Source organism: Aptenodytes patagonicus, chromosome 3 (genome assembly GCF_965638725.1).
Source record: "Aptenodytes patagonicus chromosome 3, bAptPat1.pri.cur, whole genome shotgun sequence".
Lineage (NCBI taxonomy): Eukaryota > Metazoa > Chordata > Aves > Sphenisciformes > Spheniscidae > Aptenodytes > Aptenodytes patagonicus.
This window is the reverse complement of record NC_134951.1, coordinates 100,006,722-100,023,163: the sequence shown is the minus strand read 5'-3', so window position 1 is coordinate 100,023,163 and position 16,442 is coordinate 100,006,722. Positions and strand designations below refer to the sequence as shown.

At 42.8% G+C, this 16,442-nt stretch overlaps 1 protein-coding gene across 1 annotated transcript; it reads right to left on the bottom strand.

Annotated features, from left to right (window-relative positions):
- Positions 1-1,777: 1,777 nt before the first annotated feature.
- On the bottom strand, positions 1,778-15,297 carry CALM2 (calmodulin 2). The gene is made up of 6 exons (XM_076334400.1): positions 15,176-15,297; positions 10,597-10,627; positions 5,195-5,338; positions 5,012-5,118; positions 4,099-4,234; positions 1,778-2,685 (listed from the first exon to the last, which is right to left on the bottom strand). Exons 1-6 carry the CDS (start codon positions 15,176-15,178, stop codon positions 2,657-2,659), a joined length of 450 nt encoding a protein of 149 aa, XP_076190515.1. The 5' UTR covers positions 15,179-15,297; the 3' UTR covers positions 1,778-2,656.
- Positions 15,298-16,442: the final 1,145 nt, after the last annotated feature.

The following is a 16,442-nucleotide window of genomic DNA, read 5'->3' as shown; positions in this document are numbered from 1 at the left end:
AAAAGGTTCAAGTTCTAGTGATCAGTGCCATTAGCTTCCACCATAGTTCTTTACTGACTGTACCTCAGAAGACATTCTTCCATTAGCAGAAAGTACTGAGAAGTGTTACCCTTCTTAACTGCAGTTAAAGTATGGTGTAAACAGCGCTACAAGGCTTCAATATTGACCTAGAAATCAGGCATTTCATTTAGCTAACAGCAACATGGACACTTACACTAAACAAAACCAGCAGCTTTGATTCCCATGACTAAACACTCTGAACAAGGAGCAGCTAGAATGACAGTAAAGGTGGCCTTATCACACATTCTTCACCCATTCATTTTACGAAAAGCAATTATCTTGGCCAAGGCAGTCTTTCATAACAGAGGGGACCCTCTCCTTTTTACCTCAGTCAGATGCTTCCAAACGCATGCTGAGTTGTAGCAGAAGACTGGTTCAAAATGCGATTCCCAGCCTACTGAAAGTCAAGACACCAGATTGGCAAACAACTTATCAGATCCTTGTTTGCATTACTTACCTCTAAAAATGACACTTCCAATACTCCCACAATTCAGAATCTCAAGTGGTTGTTCTGATGGTTCTGTCAAATTCTCCTCATCCTGTGCCAGTTTAAGCACCTATGCCTTGTCCCCAGGCTCCTAGGCCACAGGATGAAGACTGGATAGGAAGTGTTTGTTTGGTCACTCATTTTGTAGAGGGCAAACGCTAACTGCTAGAATATTTAGACTGCATAAGCTTCTCGAATCAGATTGCCAGTGCACAAGCAACAATTCTAAGGAATTCTGATGCTGGCAATTTAAACACCTTTGACAAGCCTCCTTTGGGAAACCAATAGAGCTGCTTATAGTCCCCTTAGGGACCAGGGCTTTAAGATCAGTGACCATAAACATTTGATCAAGTGTTTCTGAAATCAGGTTGATCAGCTGTCCTAATTTTACATTTTCACTGTAATTATAAGTACCTCAAAGATGATTAAAACATTAGGTAACTGCTCTGCTGGTATCAGTCAGGGTAACCAGATGCAGGGACCAATGCTTTGTTTAAAGACAACCAGAATCCCCAAGCAAGATAACCATATAGCATATGTAAGAGCAGTCAGTTCTTGCCAGGAGAGTACAGAGGCAAGGAGCACAAACAGCTTCTGGCATTCTTTTGAGGTTTAAACTTGTCCTTGGGTCAAAACCAGGTTTGTTTTCCACTTTAAAAAAAATTTAAAACTTGACAAAAAACTAGTGCTAGAAGCACAATCATGTTCATTAGCAGATCAATAAGAGAATGTTTTTCTTCTGTACTTTGACCTGACTGCATCCTGAATGGCAACTCAGACATGGCAGTTTCAGAAAAGTCCAGGTGTGAGACTAAGTTACCCCGATGTAGCAGCTGACAGGGAATAAACTCCAAAATAATTAAAAGAAAGCAAACAGGTTTAGTTGTCCGAACAAGGAATTTTAATTTTAGGTCAACTATTGAACTAGGTCAACATCCAGTTCACAACGTCTACAGATAGTGGGCATAGCCAGTCACTACGGTAAGTTTATTGAAGCACCAAGCTCCACACAAGACTGTAAAATACATTTTAAACTACTAGTAAGAAAGCTTCTTCAAGTCAACAATACTATTAAGGGCCAGAGTTTAAGGACTAAGTTTTCACCTTCCAAGCTATTTTAAGACAGCCAATCCATTGCATAAGCAAACCAAACTGCTACATACTGAAACACATAGAGCAGCAACTGTATTGAACAATTCCTGTAAATAATTCAAGGATACATTGAAACAGTATGGGTAAATTGTAATTTTTTATTGGAAAACAAATATACAACTTGGAATGGATTTGAGGCAAATCGTGCCGTAAGCAGATTTTTTTTGAAAATAAGTGGCTAAACAAAGTTTAAAAAGCATAGTAACAAGAGGAGAAAATGTTTTCTGGTACAAGACCAGCAGTACAAAAAAAACTTGTGTACGAGTACCTGGATAAATCACCCGTTTTGCATTAGTGCAACTTAAGTTTCATATTGTTGACTGTCAATCGTCCACAACGTTAAGACTCCACATTTCAACAACATGTTACAGGTACGGCCACAAACAAGTTACTGTGAAGTAAGCTAGGAGAATGATTTTTACAGTGCATTAGCCACATGTATATATACTATTCACATGGTTTTATCCTGCAGTTAGCTGCCAGAGTCCTTATCCTCCATCACAGAAAGTGGAATAAACTCCTTTGTGTACTGGAGAACTAGAGCCAGCATGTCGCTTTAACTAAGGAATTGCTAATGCATGGTAAACCCTAGCTTACTTTATGTAACTTGTTACATTAGTCATACCTAAGTCTCCTAAGGAAAGCTACTTTTTTTTTTTAAACAGACAACCCAGATGTTCCCTCAGTTAACCAACTCCATCTAACTTTAGATGTGCAGAAGGGCTTAAATATCCAGAGTAAGCCACATGCAACATTTGTTACTTAGATCAATTTTCCAAAAATCAGAACAGTGACAGTAAGATAAAGGAGAAAAACATGGAGGAATGGCCTTCTAATTACTATACATGCATATTCTTTTGACAGTAAGGGAAAAACCTTTTACAGATAAGTTACAAACAGAGAAAAGGCAAATAAACAATTTTGTACAAGAAATTTAACACATTCTGTACAACGTCTTCACTTCGCTGTCATCATTTGTACAAACTCTGAAAAGGAAAGAGTTGCATAAGAGTTATTCAGAGAAAAATCTGAATTGCAAGATTGAGAAGTGACCTGCCTTACTAGTGCTGAACACTGTTTCAAAACTATATTTTCAGTTACATTCAAAAAAGACAGGCCCCTTTTCCACCTATCACACCTAAAACCCTCCTATTTTAACAGCAAAAGGCCTCTACTTTTATCAAAGTTGGTCCCTCAGTGAATTGGGGAACAGCCTTACTCCCAAAATAAAACATTACAGGGTCCTCATGCCCACTGACTTACAGAGAGGGACAAGATATCCAAGAATGACTAAGAGATCAGTAGAAATTGTGCTGAAGTGATGATCAGTTAAGTAGGTGTACAAGCAAGACACTGTGTTGGTTTGAATTTTTTTTCAAAGCAAATAGCTCAAGTCTTACTATTTTGCCTGACCGGCTTTAAGCTTATTCACAGCACATTGGAAGTTAGATTCCACAAAATAGGATTCTTCACTTATCTTGCTGAACCATAGTTTCAGGTATAGTAACAAAAAGAAACCAGGAACCTAAAAGGAGTTTACTGGTTGCTCAAGCTTCAGAAGAGCAACTGGAAACAAGAGGGATGCCTACCCTCTTCTAGCACCAGCCTCTAAACAGTCAGTTCCTAAGTACAGTTATGGAGCAGCAGCCTTGTTCATAAAAATGCCTTTTCACTCACAGATGAGTGCTCATCCTGAGGCCACAATCAAAAAGGCCTTAAAGGGAAAGCCACACCTACACCTCGGAAACAGCCAGGGTATTATCTGAAAATACCCTAGCTCTTTTCTATAAAATGTTCAGAAAGTTAAAATGAAAACAAGCTTAGTGCTTCTGAGCTGCAAACAATTGTCTAACAGAACTCCTCCTGCTTGCATGACTTCATTTAAGTTTCAATGCCAGGAAGAAAGAAGGAAATAAAAATAAGCTACTGCTGCAGCTGATTTGTGTGAAGTTTAAGAGGTCTTCCAAAGGTCTTGAAATTTGTGTGTTTTAGAGGCTTCCCCCTTTAATTAGTAATTTTAAAAGCATTAATAAAAAATGAGTGACTTGCTATAGTCAGGTCAACGTTCATTAGTGAACAGAACAGTACGAACAGTACGTGAACATCTCTGCTAGCTTCCTTATTCTAACGGTCATTAGACATCATTAGATTTAGAAAGTTATTTCTTACACTGCACAGTCGAATAGTCATTTTTTGCCTTTGGCACAAAGGTAGCAATAACCCACTCAAACTTAAACCTAGAGGTACATGATGTACATACTAAAAGACATTAGCTTAAAGGAACACTAACTGTTGAGAAAATCTCATCTGAACATTGCCCTATTTAGTGGCTATCGTCATCTACACAATCACCAGCATGAAAAGTGCTACACAAAAAGAATCAGTTAACAACTCCTTACCTTCATAGTTTACTTGACCATCACCATCAATGTCTGCTTCCCTAATCATTTCATCAACTTCTTCATCTGTTAGCTTCTCCCCAAGATTTGTCATCACATGACGGAGTTCTGCAGCACTAATGTAACCGTTACCATCCTGGGAGGGGAAAAAAGGAAGACTGGAATAGACCTGTCTAAGGCCTAGCGACTTAACTGTAACTTAAGAATACTGCAGAGCAAGTTGAACATTAAGTTAACATAGCTTTAAGCACTAGCATTTGCACATGGCAAGTGAGAGCTGTTGCACCTTTCACAACCTTTTTAGGTGACAGATGCCTATTCAATCATGTGACTGTCTGGTTCAAGCGTATTTCTTTGAATAGAAGCTACTTCTCTCATTCACCTGTTTCATGGGAGTCCAGCACAAAGCCACAAGGCCTTCAGAGACCACTTTTACATATTCCATCCTAGTTGGGACACTGGATATTGAAGTACTAGTGTATACTAACTCTGGACTGACTTTTTCCTCCCCACACCCCAACATACTTAGCATCATATATTTTCTGCTTAAAAGTGCATCTTGCTTAAGAAGCTGCGTAACTTCAGACTCATTTAGCAATTTACTTAGTAAAGACTAAGTGAAATATTTAAAAGATTACCATTTTAAATATTTAAGCAATTTCCCTGCCAGCCTTGCGCAAGTATTTTAGGATCATAGCAAGTGGTAGCTTAGTAGTATCACCCACTACTATCACGATGACTCATCTGACTTTCAGGTACAGTACCACAGTAGACTGAACTTTAGGGCGACTAGTTAACCTAGAGGCTCTAGATGACAGGACTGCAAATACCCCTCAATTCAGTGAGGAAGCTCATCAGAAGTCAGACTGAGTTTTCATAACAGAAATATTTGTGAAGATAAACATTTTAGTACCTTGTCAAACACACGGAACGCTTCTCTAATTTCTTCTTCACTATCTGTATCTTTCATTTTTCTTGCCATCATTGTCAGAAACTCTGGAAAGTCAATTGTGCCATTGCCTGCAAGACAGTTACTTTGTTAGAAAAAACACACATTTTAGGGACTTTATTAAATTACTTATTAGTAAAATCTTACCATCAGCATCTACTTCATTGATCATATCCTGTAGCTCTGCTTCTGTGGGGTTTTGACCAAGCGATCTCATCACTGTCCCCAACTCCTTTGTAGTTATAGTACCATCACCATCTTTGTCAAATAGTGAAAAAGCTTCTTTGAATTCTGCACAACAACAAAAGGAGTTAATCCCTTCAGCTTTGGAATGTTAAGTTTACTTAATCATGTAAGAATCCATTCCTGCTTATTGTTGTAAATTACAAAACTTGCTTTCATTCTCTTAAGAAAATTTCAGTATACTACTCAGTCTGCTATAATTGTAATGCCAATATGGAAGCACCAGCATCCAGAAAACAACTCACCAGTCTACCAATCAACCACATTTTGACCTAATAAGATAGAAGGTCATGCATTTCAGAGGTACTCAGAAGTTTGTTACTATCTATCTTGAACAAGGATCCCTGATACAGAACTGAAAGGAATAGCTATCTGCAACTAGAATGATCCACATCCTTGGTAGGAACTGTTTCTCTCATGAGAAAATATGAAATTGCTTTGAGAAAGCTGAAAAAGTGTACTCAAAATACAAATGCTACAGCTTATAGCACTTCTATTACTAATAGAGGAGACAAGTCAATGGAAAAAGGTATAATCAGACCAAAAAAAAAAGTTTCTTATTATAACTCACTTCCGCTGGACATGCAAGTCTGAACAGTATGTGTTACATGAGCTGCAGTACCTAGCACCATAGGTCTTAACGTTTGGCCATATCTAGCTAAAAAGGAACTTCTCCCAGCTCTTTCTCCCATTCGACTTCTGCAGTTCTTCAGTCTATGTATATACACAAGTCCAGTCAGCTGTTCAAGGAGGAAACTCACTGGAGTCTCAATTTCTGAAAAGCTGCTTAGAAAATTGCTTCAGCCCTACTGTATCCTGAAACTAGTCAAAAACAGTTGTAAGACTGCTTAACTGTGTTTCAATGCTACCTCTTAACCTCCTACAATGGTTGTATTGTAGCCAAGCAATATTAATACAAGCATAACATGTTTAATTGTCCAGTCCAAAAATGGAGTTGGTTTTAATCCATGCCATCTGTTTGTCTTTGGCCACAGACCTTAAACTAGCTCACTAGACTGTAGTAGCTCATACACAAATTACAGTTAAACATTAAAAACTTATCTATTCCCTTGTATAGTTCAGATCCTTTTACAGCTTTCAAGGCACCTGAGGATCATGCCTTTGGAGAACTCATTAGCTCAAGGGTACTCCTGCATCAGAAATACTTCCAAGAATTATTTTTTCAACATTTCCAAGCAGCCAGCTTTCCAGATGGTGGGTTTCCCAGACCAGAATTAGTCACAGTAAAAGTTGTGTTTTCACATGAACTGAATAAAGTCTTACTTCATCCATTTCATACTCTGAAACACTCGAGGTAAGTACAAGCTGGCAAGTGTGAAAAATGCAACTACAAAAATAGGCTTTTTATAGTTCATGAATGCAGCTATAATACCAGAGCCACAGTTGAGTCCCATCCAGGAAAAAAACCTCTTCTACATCTAACAGTTTCAAGTGTTCCAAAAGCCAACTTCCACTGTTGAGCACATAAGAATCAGAGCAAGGCTACCACAGGACCAGACAAAACAGTTTCAAGCCAGTATTGTATAATCACAAAGCAGAAACAGGCAGCTATAACCTGCACCTACAGTAACTTCCAAACAGTCTTTGGGGCTAGTTTCAGTTAGCTTGGAAGCAACAAATAGGTTTATTAGGAGTAAAGTTCTACCCCAGGGAAGAAGCAGCTTTTGGGTCAAGCCTAGTAGAGAAGCTCATAGTCTATCATGGAAGGACCTCAAAGGGGAAACATTGAGTCTTCATCAAGAGTCAGATACTCAAGTGTTACTCAGAATGTTTAGCTGTTAACCACTTCATCCTTAGCTTGAAGGCCAACTGTCACTAACCCGAACATGAAGCAGACTTCACAATACTGCAATGACCCTGCTTAGAAAAGTAATACTTTTTTTTTTTTTTTTTTACACAAAATTCAAAGACTTGCTTTCTACAAGACAAGCCATTCAGTGGTATATTCTAAGCACTTGAAATGAACCACTCAAAGGACAACTCTTTACCTTTCTTTTACTCAAAGATGCTATAGGCTAAGAAACAACCAGCTATAAATCATAACCATAAAGAAAGTAAAGTGAGTCAAAGATCAGCAGCATATACCCATTTGAAATGCTGCATCAAGTTAGGAATATGATTAAGATACCTCTTTAACCACTTCTAGGAACCACCTCCAGTAATTAGAACAAAGGAATAACAACCTATGCACGTACAGTTTATAGACTAGAACAAGAACAACCTAGCATAGCTTTGGAGGATTTGCAGCAATGGCCAGTGAAGGCAGCTATGAAATACTGAAGCTGAGTGAGCAACTCAATTCTAGCTTCCTGCAACGTAAGATTATAAAAGACATCTCCCACACTTAAGAAACACCTTATGACTCCATGTAGTACATAAAGCAAATCCTCCCTCTATTCAACACTCCTCCATATCAAACTGGAAATTAAAATTCTCTTGTATTCTAGATAAGGCTAGCCTGTCAGAAACCTGAGGACAGTGCCAGCAGAACCACTCATCTTCAAGGCCAGCCTACAAGGTTTCAGCCTTTCCTTTCTTCTGAAAAGTGCACTGCATCAACAGAAAAGACTACTTCCAGGCCCCACGAAAGAAAAGCTAGTCCAACAGAATGTGAACTCTAACACCCTAGTTCAAAATGTTCTATTTAACAATAGCTTCTGAGGCATCTCTGCACCACATCACCTTTCCAGGTGAAGTGGCAGTCTTCAGTGACCTAATAAGTTCAGTGAACCAGAACTACCATTCCCACTCTCACACAGTTTAGCCAGCTATGTCTGGAACTTTTATAGGAGAATGTCAATTGTTCTCTTCACAGCTACCAGGAGCTCAACACTTAAACATGACTATTTCTACTATGAAATAAATTCTAAATAACTCTTGTGGTCAGATTCCCAACAGAGAACCACAACACACCAAAGGAACAAGGCATAACGAACACCATACATAGGCCTACTTGTTCAGAGAGCCCATTTAGACCTCTTTGAGGTCTAGTGGAAGGAAGTATAGCTCACTAGACCAGTTGCTTTGGGACAAAAGCATCTTTAGATTTTTTCCCCTTGACCACCCACATCAAATGGTCCTGACCTACAAACTTTTTTTAATACAACGCTTAACCAAAGGGATACCTATTTGACTTGGCAGCTTCAATTCTTACTGAATGAAGCTGCAACTAGCATTCACACACTGTACCTACTCAGCTTTCAAAAAATCAGTCTTTCATATGAACAAAACCTGGGAAGTCTTTCACCCCCACCTATAATGACAGGAAGCTTCAGTCCTTTATGATCAATGAGTTCCACAGGAAATAAGGACATCTGGAATCTTTAACAACTGTATTCTGGTGCTCCACAGCAGAGGTGGAAGATTTGTTTTAAGCCCAGGAGAAATGGCTGCTTTAACTACTTTGGCTTTCTATTTAAGAAAGGGAGTGTTGTCTCTACCCTGTAGTGCCATTTTCTTAATCCCACCTTCAAATCAAAAGCTAGGTATCTTCAGATAAGCTGAAATGGAACAGTAGGGGGCTCAAGCCTTTAAAACGACAGTCTCTGTAAAACATGCAAACTGTACCTCTAACAGTTTTGCCACACAAGACACTGGCCTTCAACAGCAAAACTAAGCAGACTGCTTAGTCAGCTGCAACCCTTCCTAAGCAGTACTAGGGATGGTTCCCTAACAGACCAGCAGTGGGCTTATGTCTTCACATCAGACGTTTATGGTTTACCTGCAAACACATTTGCTTCGTGAAATACCATAGCTGAACTGGAAGGGATAGGCTATTTTACACTGGATACTAGCACTAAGTTATACTTTTATTCTTTCCACACAGATGGAAACCCTCTATTCCAGTATGACAAGCTTATTAATACTCACTTTGGCTCTGAGAACTATACTATCATTACTGAATAGCTAACATTTGCACTAATCCTGAGGTAGTGTTAATAAGCTTCCTGTTTATATTCCATAATCAGCTACATCAACTAGTAAAGCTTCTACAGTTAAGAACTGGAACAATGAACCACTATTGAAAAGACAGCAGTGACAATTGATAAAGCCTGCTCCAACTAAACTGATCGCAAAACCCTTAAGATATGTGGGCCACTTCCAGAAAAAAATCTCGAGTTGAACTAGATTTGGCTTGTGCTTACTCATAAGACAGTACCATGGCAACAAGTAAATAGACTAAGGACTTTCCACAAAACCATAATTAGTCTCCTATGAGTTAAAGCAAGCTTCTGAAGTCTAAAAGCTACAGAAGAATGTTCTTACACTTCAAATTTGGCAATTATGGTAAAAACAAACTAGCTCATTATGTCACTTCTGTTTAATAAAGTGTCTTCAAGAGCTACACCATAGTTAAATAGCAATACCTCTTAGAGGCTGTTATATGTATGCTTGACCTGGTACTGTTAGATTAGCAGAACCCTAACACCCTCTAAAATCATTTCACATGACAGTTATGCACATAGAGCCTTTTAGTATTAACACTATACACCTGTCAGATCAAAAGCCCTGAAGTTTTTGAATGTCCATGGCAAGGCTGAATTCTGCATTACCAGCTTTAAGTCACATCAACTACTGAAGTTGAAATCAGTCGTCAGAGAGCAGCCACAGATACTAGTTTGTGCAGCCTGCATGAGTAGGAAACACGATAACCGAAGTTTTAGCCACTAGTAGGCAGTTGTCAGTGCATAGAAACCATTGTTAGGGGGCCAATACTAAGATTTAAGAGGTGCATATTTAAGCATTTCAGAGCAAGCACCAGACTATCAGAACAGTGCACAGAACACTTGTGTCCAAGTACAAAATGCAGTTCCAAATATGGAATATCAAGAGTTGTCATCAGGAAGCCAGTCTCTGTTGTCATCAAAAACAGCCACTCTGAAACATCTCCACTGACAGGAGACCACGAGTAAATTATTTTTGCCTTCTGTTAGAAGAGCAATCCAGATTCCAAGTCTTCACCAGAGATTCACCCCCCCGCTGCCTTTCAGTTTGCACTTGGGACAGTTCTGTAGTCATGAGAGAAAAAAACAGAGTCCCAAGTCTAGTAGCTAGTAAAGCTGTGAGGATTGTGTAACTATTCTAGAGGACAAAACTTCAGATTCATTGTATCCATGGTGCTTTTACATTAGATAAGCCTTTAAAACTTAGGTGACAAATTAAAACGTTCCACAATACTTCTTTAGTATCTAAGAAAGCTAAATATCTTGTGCAACAGACTGTCACTGGATTAAGAGATGCGACAGGTCAAGTAGGAGTAGCAACACAGCATGTAAAAACCTCACCTGCAATCTGCTCTTCTGTCAGCTGATCAGCCTGCAATAAAAGAGAATATCATTATAGTTGCAGCAAAAGTTCAAGGCAAAATAAGACAGACTTGTAGAGGCCTCTGAATAGGGTAGCTGCTCTTCAGGACTTATCTGTAGCATTCTGAAATAGCGAGCTCAAACACAGCTCAAAAGTCATCAGGATTGCTTGCTAAGTAAGCACTGGCAGCCTATCCTCATTTCCTGACCCTGCAATATCTGGTACACCCAAGTAATGGATTACCATGTGTATCAATCAATTACCCAAGCAACACTAGCAAACTCAAGGCACACAGGTCCCTCTAGACTGGTTTTAAAAACCTCGTTAACACAGCAGACTACTGGTAGCAATACTTTGGTAAACTAGCCTCAGCTTTAACACTAAACACTTTAGGTCTAAGTAATGCGGCAGTAACCCCCAAATCCCAAATTTGAGGCAGACTAGTCTCTTCTAAGTTACAATGCTATAATTAGAAAAATATACTCTTCTCTAGAATTAAATCATGAAGCTTCATGTCCAAGACCTGGCCGTAAAAAACAGAGTCCATATAATCAGTACTAGCAGCTTCAGCCCAAATCGGTAATTTTAATGCATTTGTCATATGGCTGTCTAGACTTTTTTCAGACCATTGTCTACGGACTCAAGTAGCATAAGGTAGTTTACAGGGCCACTAGAGAAAGGCTCAGTGGTATAAGACATAATTTCTGTATCAGTTGGGTAAGCCCCAGTTTATACGTCATTTTGCTCTATCACCGAACAGTTTTGAATCAGCTGGATTTGACAGCAATAAAAAAACCTCAGTCTTCAAGGCCAAACCCAAAATGGACTTCACTCTTGAAAGAGCACAAAGGTGTTTGAAGACTGTAGAAATACTTTCCCTAGGTTTTCAAGTCAGCCAATTCTTCAAACAAATTCTGGATAGCTTCAGTTGAGTTGCAGTAACAAGGCCATACATTTCCTTCAAGGAAGCTCCTTGAACTCTTTACCCCATAGTACTCCATCCAAGAGTCAAAAAAACCCTTTAAAATACAGAAAAGATACTCACTGCCTAAGTTCAACACCACTTTTTCAGTTTTGTTCCTATTGTGACCATTCCAGCAACGACCTTTTTATAATTACTGCAATATTGACAGTTAGAAACATTTTCAGTCATTAGCTGTGCCCACAAAGGTGTCTCTACACATTAGCCATCTGCCAATGAAATACTTAAAAATTGACAGGTGGTATATATACACCTTTTTCTACTTTACTCATTTCCATTTGAATTACATTTCTATATTGCATACAAACTTAGAAGTTAGCAGCTTCTGGTTATTCTTCCTGTAACAGAAGTGAAATTAGCTGCTCAAGGAACCATACAAGAGCTAAACCTGCTTACAAAAAAGTATGCATACAATACAGCAACAGGCCAAGATAAAGGCCACAATCAGCAATTTCTCAGACTGCCTGTGGCTCACCTACTCTAAGAATCAAGACCACACTACCAAACAACTTCTAAAAGAGCAGCCAACAGGTATTTGCAGCTATCGACTCCACTTGTTCCAACTTCAGCAGCTGTAGGAAGTATTCCCATGCAAGTTCAACTTTTTGCTTAAAAAAAAAAAAGATAGTCTAGGGTGGCAGCAACACCACTGAGAATATCACCAACTAAACGTTAGGCTTTGAAGATGGAAGCATTCTGCTGGTCACTTAACAGAAGCCTAACAGATTTTCGCTTGTCTGGAGTGTGTCATTAACACAGACAGACTCATACCTTTGCATGCTATTTAAATTTTTATTGCTCGAGTGAAGAGAATGATGCACTACATTTCTGTAAGATATTTATATCCACAGAAAGCTGCAGATCATATTTAAGTAGCAAGAACCTAGTTTATTTAGGTCAATACTTACGGGTTACCAAGTTGAGTCACACACTGTTTTATATAAACAGTTTTCTATGAAGACATGACATTAAGCAGCGTTTAAGCTGCTAAGTGTTCCCAAACTCTTCCTCTCTAACTCTTCCAGCAACTTAAAACATCCTATACCCACTAACCATAAATTTGGATAAGCTTTGTCAGTACCTGTAAAAGGTACAGTGTTTGAGGAGAGCATGAAGCTTATTAGAAGCCGCAGGTATATGGCAGTTGAAAGATAAGCTAGGAGATGGGGCAAGGTTGAACAAACACCATCTGTACTCTGCAGTGCTAGGCTCTGCAGGGACTGCTGCGCAACAGCAGTAAAAGGCGGAGCCAGCAAGTCTGCCAGATCACTCCCTCCCATGCCACTCAGGTGGAGGCGATCAGCCCGAATCCATGCATTCCAGTGACAGGCCACTGTGGTCTTCCTAGAGGGGCCTTCGGGAGTTCTTTGTCCTGAATTTAAGCTAGATACTCATGCACCATACATGTGACAGTATGCACACCTTCAGTAACGCAACCCAACTTTAGAAACAAACAGTTAAATGACAACTGTAACATGCCTATGCTGAAGTTTTGACTTGTCCCTTACTATAGCCAAGATCCACCTGAAAACCTCCTTCAATGAAGTCAGGGAACCCCTAACAGCTTTGACACGGCATTTTCCGATTCATGTTGCAGCACTTTCATTTACACTGCAGTAGCTCCCATCCCCCCACCCCCAGATGATGTTGAGGGTCTGACAAAAGAATCTAAGCCTCCTAGGAAAGAAGGGGAGCTGGCGTGCATGCAGCGGTTTCAGTGGCACATGCAGCCTCTAGAGGTAGTGTTTCATTAGTCATAGCTGCTATACAGCAGTTTGGAAGATCCTCAACAGAGCTGACTAACACTGCCTGATAGAGAGCTATCAGCAAATCACAGAACAGATGACACTGTTCCCCTCCACAAAACTTGGCATTTTGGTATACTTCACAGGTGTTAGAACTGAATGGACAGTTCTGTTCTATCAAGATTAACTGAAGAATAAGAACTAGACAGCCTAGCACATAAGGGCTAAAGTTACACTTATAGTAGGTTAGATTATTTTGGGAGCAAAGCATTCTGCTCTATCTAGCATGTGCAGTATTGGACAACATACATTCACAGGTTTAGCCAGTCTGGTCTGTCAGGATGAACTATAACCACATTCAAAGTGTCACTGTGCCTCCTGGACACACCCATTTTTATATAGACCTTGCTTGAAGATACTCCATTTTTGGTTCTGTACAGATGATGATTAAAAGCAGTAAGAGTCTTTTGCTGCTAGATTCACTGCTTTTTTCCTTTATAGATGGTTTACTGTATAGGTTCACAATTCAAGCAAAAGAACAAATTGAGGCTTCTGTTTCACTAATTTCTTTGCCCAGAGAGAGCACTTCAAAAAAACCTTAATTTTAAGTACCCATCGTTCACATTAGACATGGCGAGTTGATAGCGATCTGATTCCTTAAAACCATGTAATGAATGAAAAGGCAATTCCACTATACTGCATCTTCTCTTAATGCAGAGATAGTACTAAGTGGTTATTGGTGTTGCTTTTGCGACAGAATTGTTCCTTTTCATACGTGTTTCAGTATCCGCTTGTTTTAGTTAAAAAATTGAACTCATATCCTTTAGAACGAATTTGAAACAATTCTCCAATTCCACAAAATGTGTTCTATTTCGACAGTTGATTAAAAACCTAAACAAACGTATTGCTAGGAAAAATAAATCGTGCTTGATCAAGAAAACGCAGGACTGTCCACCGCAATGACCAAAACGGGAAGCCAAAACTGTTAAAAAAAAAATCCCTTGTTCAATAGAGCCACCGACAGCAAGGCGTTATCATGAAATCGGCAGGGGAGAGCGGCTCCAACGTGAGCTGACAACAGGTCTAGCAAGGAGGGAGATGGTGCAGTGAGGCAGCCTGCCCCTCATCATCATGCTGCTCAGAAGCTGCAGGGCTCCGCATTGCATTATTACCAGGCGCAACACACCTCGCTAGCGAGCCAGACATCTTAAGCGCTCGCAGCAGCCGTTGCCGCGCCGCTGGCTCCCCAGCCCCATTCAGCCGCACACGCCGGCTTGCTGGGGTGTGGGGGGGGAAGGGGGGGAGGAAGCGATAAGAAAGTGGAGCTGGTGCCATCGTGGCAGGCTCCTTCCCCCCTCCCGGCACCCCCCACGCGGGTCTCCTCCCAGGAGGAACCGTTATCTGCCGCTCTGCCCCCCCCACCCGACACACGCCCCGACAAAGCGTGATGGCGCTCGAACCGAGTGGCAGTTTGAATTTTGAATCCGCTCCAACGCCCCAGGGCGGGAAAGGGACCCGGGCGGGATTCGTCCACCACCACTTCCTCCTACGCACACGGCGCCTCCGAGCGGGACCCTCCGCCCCAGCCTGCCCGCGCTGCCGGGCTGAGCCCACCGGCCGCAACAAGGGACGCCTTCACCCCTACCCTTCTGCAGGCGACCTCGCCCCACACCAGCTAAACCACCTGCCCCTCGCCCCCCCCCGCCCACCCATCCGCGCCCACCCATCCGCACCCAACCACAGGCACCCCCCACACCCCCCCGCCCCACACACCGAGCACCGGATCAGCACCCGCAGAGCCCTGTCGCTACCCCACGCCCAGGGACTCACCATGGTGGCTCGGCCTGGCTGTGGGGTGTGGTGGAAGCTAAAGGCTGCACGGGGGACACGAGCAACCTGCCCGCTCTACAGCTCGCCTCACACTGAGCCCTGCCCGGCCGCCAGCAGTGCCTCATAAACCTCCTCACAGCCCGTCCGGATCGCTCCGCGCCGCTCCCTCCCCCCTCCCCTTTCCCCGTCAGGGAACGGAGCTGCGAAAGAAGTCCCGGCTCTTCGCGCTCTTCTCGGCAGGCCCCCCCCGCACCCCGAGCGCGTCCCCTTTCTGCCCCAGAGCCCCCAGGCCCCGGCGCAGGAAGGGGTGAGGTGCGGGAAAGAGGGGGGGCTGCCCTCGTGAAACAGCGGGAGGGGGTGCCGGAGGGGGCAGAGGGACTATTTCTCTGGGCGGAAGAGGATTCTAGAAAAAATGCCGAGGAGTGCGGCGACTCCAGAAGGAGGGCGCTGATTGGTGGATTCGTACCTGCAATGCGTCACTTGGACATGCACAGTCTGGGCTGGGAAGCGGTTACCCCTCCCCCCGCCCGCAGTGCGCGAGGCCCGGCCCGGCGCGGCGCGGCCCGGCCCAGTGCGGCGGAGCTGGGTCCGGTCCAGTCCGGCCCGAGGGGCGCCGCCGCTCTCCCGCTCCCTGCGCCTGCAGAGGGTGGGCGGCCTGGGGGGACGGCGGGCGCTGCGGCGGGGTGCGCCGGGCGGGCAGAGCCCCAGCGCCCTGCTGCCGCTGCGGGCACGCGCGTGAGGAGCGGGAGCGGCGGCGGCCGCCGCAGAGGGCCCGGGGGGGAGCGGGGCCCACGCGGCCTCCTTCCACCGACAAACCGTGGAGGCCTTGGCGGGCGTTGTCGCTCGGCCGCTGCGGGGGCGGGGAGGGAGGCCCGGCTGGAGCAGACCGCGGGCCGCAGGCCTCGAAGCGGGGCCGTGGCCCAGCGTTGGCCGCAGTCTCCCGTGGTGCATTACCCCGAGACTTAAGTAAAGTGCACCTGAGAAATGCATCGCCGAGAGCGTGTTGCCAGAACATTTCAAGCCTTATCTCGCTGTGCTCCGGAAAGCCTCACCCACAGAGTTACTAAATGAGACTCCCTCAGCATCCAGCGCGGTCCAGAAAAATTCCCACCTCGCTCTGCAAGCCAGAGATGCTTCATCGCTGGTAGCATTGTTTAAAAGAACAGTTTCCCCTATTACAAACCACGTACGCCCTGGTCTTGTGCCTGAGAAGGGCAGCTGGCCAGCAATTCTGAGCTAAAATCTCAAGTCTCACCAGGGTTTTCTG

Excerpts from the sequence above, each read along its gene's own strand:
- CALM2 (XM_076334400.1), bottom strand. Across the intron at positions 4,235-5,011 it reads CGTTCCGTGTGTTTGACAAG|GATGGTAACGGTTACATTAG; the intron begins GTACTAAAATGT and ends TTCCCCTCCCAG. Across the intron at positions 2,686-4,098 it reads TGGTCAAGTAAACTATGAAG|AGTTTGTACAAATGATGACA; the intron begins GTAAGGAGTTGT and ends TTTCCTTTTCAG.